Raw genomic sequence first — 11,145 nt, 5'->3', positions numbered from 1 at the left:
TAATTAAGTTCTAGTTTTCAGAATTGCGACTCACGAAAAATAGCATTTATTGCACTTGCGTATGAGATTACCAGTTCTCCAATTACGTGGTTTCGAATTTTAAAGCGAACACTCACAGAATTCTAGCCACGTAATTGACCGACCTTGATCATTCACGCATACGCAATCTCGTTTTACAAATATTAATCAGTTAATTGGAAATAATTATTCAACTGGCATGACCAAAATAATATCGATGACGTAATTGATTAAATTAGAGCCCCCCTCCCCCTCCCCATCCCCCCGAAAGTTATCCCAAGACGCTAAAGATAACGCGAGGAACGCGATAATGTTTGCCGATTAATTAAATTCTTATAATTAAATGCTGATAATTAAATTTCGCGCAGTGAGAACTTAACGCGCGGCGACGAATGCGCCCCGCGGCGCTCTAAGCGTTGCGTTTCCCTAAATATTTGAGCACGCAACAAGAGTTTAGAGGCAGAAGGGGGATGCACGTAGATAAAGAAAAAGCACCGAGGGATTTGCGGGGGTGGAAAGGAAGGGGTGGCGGGAACGGGGAGTTAGTGGGAGCGTGGGTGCCCGCGCTCCGTCCGAGTTCAGTCCGACAGTCCGCGTGTCACTGTGAACTTGGAGAACGGATATCGGCGCTCGTAGCCTTGCCGTACGTCCTCGAACTACCTCGAAGGTAGGGTGCGCCTGTTCCCGTATGTTAGTACGCCAAGTGTGGGTAGAGGCGCTATAGGAAAAACTGTACGTTAGTCAAGCGTTTGGGGGCGATTGGTTATTTCATATTTGTGAGGGAGTTAGACGTACCGTGATTGGTCGCTTGAGTTATTGAGTTGTGTGAGTACGTGTATGTGCGGAGAGACAGGCAGAAGTCGAGAACAGAGAGTCAAGAGCAGACGTATGAAGAGATAAAGCAAAAGTGCGTTAAAACGATACTGATTATCGAAAGTTTATTTGCTCCTTACATTAATTTAAAGTGCTTCTTGACAAACCAACGCGCACTTTATAGAACTCTTTCAAGTCGTGTTAATAACTTGCTGAGACATCGTCGATTAAATTTTGTCGAGCATGTCATGTGCCGCACGTCCTATTCTTTTCAGCCCAGCCGCTCGGTCGACAGTTCATCTGAAGAGAATTCGACGAAAGTGTGCGAACTTGCGAAGCGTGTCCTGCTGAAAATTCACGTAAGTGAGACGCGAAGGATATAACAAACATGTCTCTTGGTTCCACAAAATACTTTTGCATTGATTTGAAATACAATTAAGGAAAGTACTTAACATAACCCTTTTCTTTTCTTAATTAATTAATAACGTATGTAAATTTTAAAGAAGGAAGAAAAAAAAAAGTGCGAACAAAGCACGACAATCTCAGACGATAATTTGTGGGGTTGGAAAGCGCGCGTGCCGAGGGTGCGATTTGAAATTTAATTGCAAAATCCTCTGTAAATTTCAGCCTCGTGGCAAGCTGCTCGAGAAGTTGATGCTCGCTCGGTGAGAGAGAGCTGCTGGTACCGCGCATTTTCGTCTTCGAGGGATTTAGGGACAGGACGTACGGCGGGACCCGGCAAATGTGGCTCTGTGCACGGTGAGCCAGGGTTACGGGGGCCGGTTGGCCCGCGGGACCCGTGCTGGTGGTGGCAGTAGTGCCGCCGGGGGTGGTAGACTACGCAGCGACGGGGGCACGCGGTTGCCCTTGAGCCCCCGCAATTTATGCGCCGGCGGAGCGAGCGGGCGCGGGGGGCCTGTGGCTGCCAGCAGCATCGGGAGTACGGAGGAGGCGGCTGGTTCCGGGCTTCCGGACGAGCCGATGGTCCACGTGGAGCGCAGCAGAACACACCAGGGCACATGGATATGCTGCGTGCCCTGCTACTGGCTGCGGCGCAGCAAGACGGTGCACAAGGCACTGCTCACCTTCGCCATGATGCTGGTCACCAGCCTGCTGGTCACCAGCCCGGTGCTTTTCTTGATCTCGACCCTGCCGGAGGGAGAGCAGCCGCGCAAATGCGCGCCACTGGTGGGTGCCCTTCGTCCTTAACGATCGTCCCCGCGAAAAACAGGCCGGAAAGAGCAGATACCATTTCGGAGTCTAAGCCTCGAGAGATTGTATCGACGAAACCAGCGTTATGCTGAACCCAAATGAAAAAGACTTGCATGCATGCATGCATACATGATTCATGAATAAATTCATTACGCGTGAATGAGTATAATTATTAACGTTTGGGCTTCCGTAGCATCTAGAGGATTTGCGTGTTCGACGAAACTGTGCCGCTTTTTACTTCCCAATTCCATGTCGTAATATTTAAACAAATGTCCGCCGCTTGGGAAAAAATTGCTCCGCTCGCGGAATGTTAGTGGGCTTTCGTGAAACGTAGAGAATGCGTTGCTGTACGAATGACAGAGGTTTTACGACAATGAATTATGCATGCGTATGGAAATATTTATAACGTACGTCACAATTTATTATAAAAATGTAACGCAACGTTCCGGCGTTGAGAATAATTCTATTCGATTGTTAGAACGAACATTTTCCGTCGCCAAGTCCCCATGGGACTTTGTTCTGAGTTTTTTGAGAAAGATGCGTGGCGTTTCTTAACAAAAAAGTTTAATCACAAAATTACTTATATGATTCTGCTTTTGCCAGCGCGCGGGAGACCCTAACATTGCAAAATTAAAAGCATAAATCGCCACCGATATTGCAGGGAGACCGCGAACATAACGCGCACGGGACCGTGCTTGCTAACGTGCGAAACGTGCGACGTGACGTGAATAAGTAATCGTCTTACTTATGCGACATGGAAGATTAGTAGTTGCCCCAAGTAATTTATATCGATCGTGGTGTTTAACGTCGTCGAAGGTAACGAAGGTGAGGAAAGTTGGTGTTTAGCACCAAGGATTTTCGTAATCAGCGATTAGCTTTAACGCCGCGAATTCGCCAGATTTTTAACGAGGTGAAACCAGGATCTCAAATTGAAAAGGGAAATAGAAACCCCGTGACTTTGGAAATCGTTTTCCTCGCACGCGCAAAATTACGAAATGAAGAAAACGGAAAGCCGTGCTTACGATAACACGACGGTGTTACTTCGTGTACGTAGCAATATGCACGTAGCAATATACGCGCGCAAAGCGAAGCCGTATTAGTAGGTAAGGTTTCGGGGGGAATAGAAAGCTCATCCTCAACTGAGGTCAGGGCTTTACCCCTCATTCTGACCTTTGTTGTCTATACGTACTTGCATCACGCGTGAATGCGATCATTTAATTTAATTACGATTACTCCAGTTGGAGTCAAAAATTCTGTGGCAATAAACGTTTGAAATATTGTCTTTATATAATAAATAAGACGGCACGAAGTATTCTCTCTTTCTCAGGCGTTTGTAGATTCGAGTCTGGATATTTTAGAAACGAAATAGGTATCTGATCTTAAGAAAGTTGAATCCATTCAAAGCAAAATTAATTAATTACTACAATTTCAGGATGAAGCTTGCGTTCGAGAGCGAGATGGGCCCGATGGCGTGTGTGACACGGACGTTTGCATGGAAGCCTCGAAAAGGATTCTAACATCTATGAAGCGCGGTGTCGATCCCTGTAAAGATTTCTACAAGTTTGCCTGCGGTGGTTTCCGCGACCAGCAGCCCTATCAGCCAAGCGCGAGCTTCAATATACTTCAGGCGCAAATCGACGAGCGTATACACAGTAAGCGTTTTACACAGTTTTTAACTTAGCTTTTTGAGGCTTTCCACTTTTTTTTATTTTCAAAAATTTTAAACAAATCGCGTTTTTTTTTTTATCTTTAATGGCCTCGCTGGACCGGAAGCGAATAAATCACGCTAATTCCATGAGACAGGAATATTCAATTCTGTTCTCTGCGAAAAGAAAAAAGAAACTTTACACTTCCATTTTAATAAAGAAAATTAATTTTTAATCTTAAGAATTCTGCGCACAAAATCACGTCATAATTAGGAAGCTACGCTGAAGGAACTAAAATTTGGCTCATTCTGCTCGGTTGCCAATAAAAAAAAGTACGCGTCGAATATCTTAGCTTTCATTGCAAACCAAGTTTTATTAAAATTGAACGGAGACACCTGAAGCTTTTTCCTTCATCGGTGGTTCGTACAGTTTCACATTCATATTAAATATGCCATTTAACATTTCAACTTTTTGCGAGCTTGCAACGGTTAGCGTCCAAAAAATAACTGCGAAGCAATTTCTTAAAAAGTATTTTAACTCTTTTCTTTGCCATTGCTACGTTGGATGATCTTAAAGAGCGTATTGAATATCGAAGCATTGTGCGACGATAACAACGGTATCTCGGCAATTTTATCGATTTTCTTTGTCCTCTTTTCGTCGCGATTATTGCGATCCTCATACGCCGACGAGGAAACGAAAAAAAACAGGGCGGCGGAAGGCGAATTGCGGATGAGAGACTGGTATAATTGGCATCGTATTAATCCTCGATGGTCGATTCAAAGGAGAGAGTCTGGACAGAGAACACGACCTCGATTTCGTAAGAATCTATCGTGAAAACGATGGGGATGGGTGGCGGCGAGGGTGGTGGTAGTGGTGTCGCCGACGCGACTGGCGCCGAACGACTGGCACCAACTATGCTCGTCCAACTATGGATCGCCGCGTCATTGGGATAATATAACTCGCTTCGGGGATTGAAACTTAAAGAGGAGATGGATAAACATCGGTTATGATACAAGGAAACGTTTTCGGGATCGAAAGCTAGGCGCTACTTCGCCATTAACCCTTTGATCTTTATTTATTGTTTCCTTTCTTTTATTTCTACGTACCGTTAGCAATTTAATAAAAACAAGTAGGTACTTACAATTTTCTTACACATTTTACTGATTGATACGTTGTTAGTTAAATACTTTTTGTAGCGTTTACATTTTATTATACAAATTTAATTATTTATGAATGAATAATGGTAATGAGGAAGCGGTTTTTAAACAATGTCACCTTTTAAAAAATATTTGAAACTGGAAATCTGTAATTGAATTCTCAAAAGTATGTAGAAATACGAGCAGAAATGTGACCGCGCGAAGGGGGTTAAAAGACGAACGAAGGGATGAAAGTCTGGTTTAGGCGGGACAAGTCCCTTCGGAAGTTCTTCGCACTCGCAGGTTCAAGTTCCCCGGAAGAACGGTAGGAACGAGCGTGGAGTGAATTGTTCCGTTCGATGACGAGTTATCGGACTTTGATGTGAAATGAAATCGAACGGCCGACTTGCCGTTACTATAAATAATGCACATTAATCGATATACGTATGTGTTATACTGGTGTGTTCGTTATACGCCGGTTGCTTACTGCTCGGTGGAGCGCCTCTCTAAAGCTCTCTCTTTTACTTTTACGCAACCTTCGAAACGCTTATTCGCGTGATTCAAGGTCGGCGAATTACCGCCGCCGCCGCTAATCAGATCATCAGGGAGATCCTTAGCCGCTGTTGCCCTGCGGCTGAGATTATTCGCCTGGCGAACAATAATGACGTTTCCTTCCAGGAAATCATCCTATTCGCGGGCGTTATTATCGTTTCAGAAACGCTGCTAAATGAGACGGGGCAAATGGTCGCCGCCTTTGAGAAGCTTGGACAGTTTTACGATACTTGTCGGGATTTCCAGAGGAAGCCCGTGAACTTTACATCCGGTAAAAATCAAATTATTGCTCATTACACATTTTATCTTATAAATATAGAACAGTTAACTAATGTTGCAGTTGTTCTATTATTAAAAAACGTATCGTGTGCGTGAGCATTTACTGAGAACGATTAAATCTGAAAGACCTCTTGTTATTAAAACACGCTTAATTATTAATATTTTGAAATTAGTACTAATACTAGATGGAAAAGTTAGATGAGAATAATATTATTAATAACGCTTTGTCTTTCTTTCAGTCTACGAGTTACTGAATGAACTTGGCGGTTATCTTTCGCCAAAAAGCGAGGCGCCGACCAACATCACCCCTTTGATCTCCGCATTGCTGAAAGTGAACGGCGCGCCTCTCTTCGACTTATACGTCGACGTAGATCTTTACGATCGCACAAAATCATCCATATACCTTGATTTACCTGCCAAGCACCAAAATTATGAATTTCTCGCAGAGGACCAGGTGAGAATCAACAAGTTCACACAAGCTTAAAAATCCTTTAAAACGTTTCTTTTTTTTATGGTTTTGTATTTTTTATTTATTATTACTGTTTATTTTATTTTATTTTTTTAATTAAAAATTTTTTTTTTTTTTTAGAAAAACAGAGACGTACAAAGATTGCGTAAATTTCGAGAGATCGTCCAAGGGTTCTTGCCAAAAAATATGGATCCTGAGGAAAAATCGTCGGAGACGGATCTGCTTTTGCAATTTTGCGTATCGCTCGAAAAAGTAAGACTATTATTACTGATTTATGAGAAATAAATAACGAATTAAATACAACCCTTGTTACATATAGATTTATCCGAAGCACAAAAACTTATACAATTGGGTGGACGTGGAACAGAGGGTTTATGTCGCTTACAACGTTTCTTATCTTCAAGAAACCTTTAATTACGTAAGTGCCTACTTGACACAGGCACTCTTAATCGCAAGTCGCAATCTTTGCTATATTTGATTATCGGAGAAGAAGATATAAGCAATTTGTATTATATAGTATAGGTAATAGAAGAATCGATGGTCAGTTTAAACTCAAAATTTAAATTTAATTAACAACAAATATTATTAGTATTAATTTAATTAAATATTTTCACTTTTTATTTTCTTTAATCAATTTTTCAATTAATCCTGTTTCTCTTGAGATAAAAAAGAACTTTTGATCATACGACAGATAAGCTGGCGATCGCTGCTGAATTCTACGTTACGCTATCGTGTGAACGGCAATCGCAATAACGACACGAATACCGTGCACCATCCCTACGTTGCATCCGAGGATCAGCAGATTTACGTCTACATCACGGCCCCGCGTTACTTTCGTAGCCTCGGCAAGCTGCTGAATCGCTCCTCTAGACGGTACGGTCTTTCCATATCGCTATAATTAATTACAACACACGCGTACCTGTACACGCTTCGCGATCTAAGGCCGTATATTCTTTGGCGAACACGAGCTCTTTCTTTATTTGAAAACTTGAAAGTTAATTGCTGATGGCGAGCGTAAATTCGGGAAGGATCGATTCCACACAGTAGGCTGGTTGGGAATCGATATTGTACGATACGTACTATGAAATATATATAATATGTAAATAATGTCCGAGTTAAAGTGCATATTGATTAATGCTTGAGATGGTATCAATATTTATCAACTGTTTATGCCATTATTATTTTGCCATTATTAATGCAGATAATTGCAATGCTCGCTTGAAAGGTGTACTTTGTATTGATTAGCCGGGCGTAATTACAACGAGTTACGGTGAATACACGTGCACTTTGTATCGATTAATGCCTAATCATAATTATGATAAATCACGAAGGATTATTCATAACGGATTGCTATTGCTCTACGCTACGGATACGTTGCACGACATTGTGAACGTCACTGCCGTCAAGGACTGGGAAACCTCCTGCTATAGACTAACCAAAACCATCTTCGGCGAAGCGGTCAGTGCGCTCTACGTGCGCCAATACTCTCCAAAGTACTTGGAAACTCTGATCAACAGGGTAACATGGTTTTTTTTATTGATTTTAATTTTTTACATTATCATGACATCTATGAACCATCTCATTTTTATATGTATTTAACTAGCTGTACCCCGCCATGCGTTGCTATGACTCTAGGTGCGACATTTATGTAATAAGTATATAAAAACATACGCGTATTTGAATGCAACGTTGGGTCAAAATTTCAAAGCAATCGGTGAAGAGCTTCCGGAGATTTAAGATTTTAAACAAACAAACAATTACATTTATATTTAGATAGATAGATAGATTGATTAATTGCCGCTAAGGTTCTACAATTTTTTTTCTTTCTTTTTTGTATTTTCAATGACTAGGAATTTATTATTAATCATTTTCTTTCTTTATTAATTAACAATGCGATTACTACAACCGAAAGTCATGTAAGGTTTTTGGCGGGATGCAAATCTTTCTGATTTTTTAGTCGTAAATAATTGTATAACTTGATTTAATAGTCATCATCCCGCAGGTGACTGCATTGTTCGAACGCGTGAAGGAAACGATAGCCGAACGTGTATTAGTGAAATCTTGGCTGGATGACGAAACCAGGTCACAAGCGTTGCAGAAACTAAATTCTTTGAAGGGTCAATTTCACGTGTCATCCGATTTCTACAATGACACCTTACTGGCACGTGAGATGGACGAGGTGAAACAATTAGCTTTTTTACTTTATAGAAATATTGACATTACGCGATTAGAACGATAAAAGAAAATCTTCTCGTTTTCGAGAAAGGAAATGTGAATTTAAATCTTGACGATAGGATGGTACAAGCTTTAAAATTCGCCTTAATCGTTTTCTCTCTCAATACTCTTAAACAATATTGTCTCGCAGGTCGTAATTGACTCAGATGACTATATCGTCACCGTTCTGAAAAGATTCCAACAGATCCGAAGTTCGCAAAGTCTCAGTCCATTACGAGAAAACGCAATAATGAGGTAAAATAAATTTTTATTTAATCTGTTTTTTTTTTTTTAAGATTTACGAATAAGAACAAAAAGAAAATTATTATTAATATATATTTAAAAAAAAAGGAAAAGTAAATTATTAGAGAAAAATAAATTATTGTTTCCTTTAACATTTTTCTAATTAAATTTATACTTTTAGGCATCACTATCCTTACTCTGTACACGCTTATTATGAATCTTCTACAAATATCATCGGTAAGCATTTTTTTTTATTATTGTACGTCACAACATACGCAAAATCGGAAAATTTAAATAAGATTATTTTTGAAACGTTAAAAAACGAAAGGAATCCCACTGGCAATGATGACGTCCTGGGCATGGTCGTGGGACGGAGGACCAGCTTTTGCGGTGCACGCCACGCTAGGATCGGTTATCGCGCACGTGATTCTCCACGCCTTTGATTTTCATCGCTATAAACTGCCTATAGAGCTAGATCGAAGTGCCGATGAATGGCTTCGCATCACGCCAGACTCTTGGAAACGTTTGGAGTCCAAAATAGAATGTGTCGCGCGACTTTATGCCAGAAGTTTTTGGCGGAAAGTCCAGTCTTATGAAAATGATATGATTGTGCAGGTAGATTTACGTTGTTCTAAAACAAAAGAAAACAATATGGAATAAAATAATTTATTTCTTTTAATTTGGCCATGCAGTTCGATTGGAACATGACAAAGAATGAAAATGTCGCGGACATCGGCGCTCTACAAATTGCCCACAAGACTTGGCACATTCTGACAAACGGTAAGGATCGGAGCCTGCCCGGTTTAGAAGGACTCCGTTCGAGTCAGCTCTTCTTCATAAGTGCCGCACAGGTAATTCATCCTCTTTCAACTATCTTATTTTTTATATAATATTATTTAATATTATTTATTAATTTTATAGCCATAAAAGTACATAAACCATTATCCTTTTAGGTGCATTGTATCAATACAACTTTCGAGGCCTTTATTTTCTCGGTCGAATTCGATTATCGTGCTCTTCATCCTGAAAGGTACTTAATTTTTTTTTTTTTTTTTTTTTTTTTTATTCTTTTGATTTAAACAACTTAAAATTTTCTCTTGCAAGACATGTAAAGGTCTACGATCTAATTATTTTTTCAGAATTAATACTGCAATGATGAATTCTCAAGCATTTGTAGAAGCATTTCGTTGTCCACTCGGAACAAAAATGAATCCTCCAAATAAATGCACTGTTTGGTGATGTATCCGTCGATGTACGAATTATTAAGTATAAATCGGGCATGTAGCAGGCTGTGTGTACTTTGCTTGATTTTATTTCACAGTTATAACACGATTGTAAAGTAAATTATTTCAGAATCATAACTTGCATCAGTAATTAATGCTACACGAATGTACATCTATCACTATATGCGAAAATTATACTAGCAACACTTAATCCATTAAAAAAATACCGTCTTTGCAGTACAAATAAATTACAATCTTGTTCTCCCTTTTAAACGATACCACCCTAGTACTAGAGTCATAAAACAAATAATTTTATTAATATTATACTTGAAAAATTGCATTTTCTTCTTGAAAGCTTGCCTTACAAATTATATTTAAGATAAAAGAAAAAACAAAGTGTTCTGGCATTAAACATTTATATCTTCGGCGGACCTAAAAAAATATAAGTACAAATTAAGTAGATACTATAACAAGAATTATAAACATTAATTTAACTCATAATATTAATAAAAATTATTAAAAAAAAAATAAAATAATAAAAGTAATTATAAAACATTTATTTAGTAGAGTTAAATTCAAAAAGTAAAATGTTAATTATTAATTAATTAACTCTTGAATTTTCGATTGTTAAAAGGTTTGATAGAATAAACCCGTTCAATATAATCGCCGCTTTTATAATATTGTTATGTAGAATAAAAAAAGTCACGAGGTAATATAGTGTACCTTTTTATTAATTGTAGTGTTTTTAAAGATTAACGAAAGAGTTATTAAATTTTAATTCTCAAGAATCATTATCCGCCCATAATGCTATGAAAAAACTCGTCGATTAGAAAATAAATTATAGCCAATTATAACAATTTGATGCAACTAGCGATTGCTTGCAAGGCATCGTTATTAATTACAACGAATTGTAAAAATGCACATTAATTTATATTTGTAATTAATTGTAACGAATTGTAAAGAAAAAGAAATACGGTTAACAAAGTGCAAAACAAATAGATCGATGGTCCCGAATAATATAACAACAAAAATTGAATTTATATATGACAAGCAATTACATAAATTACTTATAATAACATACTGTTGCTGTTAAAATGTTAAAGAAATATTGCATTACCTTACTGTTATGGTGCTGGAAAATATATAAGAATGACGCATGGCATGTATGATAGGAATAAAATCTGTGATATGTATATTTAATATTTTCTTGAACTCTTGGCAATTTTTTTTTTTTTAATACTGCCAGACAATATATTAATTTTGTATATTCAATAAACATACATTTTAGCTACTTAAGATTATAAGATAAATGTTTCAAAACAAATGATAGATTCTTCATT

General features: G+C 38.6%; 1 protein-coding gene across 1 annotated transcript; it reads left to right on the top strand.

The window, feature by feature from the left end:
• Nucleotides 1-620: 620 nt before the first annotated feature.
• On the top strand, nucleotides 621-10,998 carry LOC139105870 (neprilysin-1). Its single transcript, XM_070662188.1, has 16 exons — nucleotides 621-1,190; nucleotides 1,459-2,019; nucleotides 3,476-3,695; nucleotides 5,541-5,648; nucleotides 5,896-6,110; nucleotides 6,246-6,377; nucleotides 6,445-6,543; nucleotides 6,817-6,998; nucleotides 7,457-7,643; nucleotides 8,128-8,304; nucleotides 8,491-8,594; nucleotides 8,764-8,819; nucleotides 8,911-9,197; nucleotides 9,275-9,433; nucleotides 9,536-9,612; nucleotides 9,722-10,998. Exons 2-16 carry the CDS (start codon nucleotides 1,813-1,815, stop codon nucleotides 9,819-9,821), a joined length of 2,310 nt encoding a protein of 769 aa, XP_070518289.1. The 5' UTR covers nucleotides 621-1,190; nucleotides 1,459-1,812; the 3' UTR covers nucleotides 9,822-10,998.
• Nucleotides 10,999-11,145: the final 147 nt, after the last annotated feature.

This window comes from Cardiocondyla obscurior, linkage group LG10 (genome assembly GCF_019399895.1).
Source record: "Cardiocondyla obscurior isolate alpha-2009 linkage group LG10, Cobs3.1, whole genome shotgun sequence".
Taxonomy (NCBI): Eukaryota; Metazoa; Arthropoda; class Insecta; order Hymenoptera; family Formicidae; genus Cardiocondyla; species Cardiocondyla obscurior.
The sequence above is the reverse complement of the archived record's forward strand: the minus strand, read 5'-3'. Positions and strand labels throughout refer to the sequence as shown.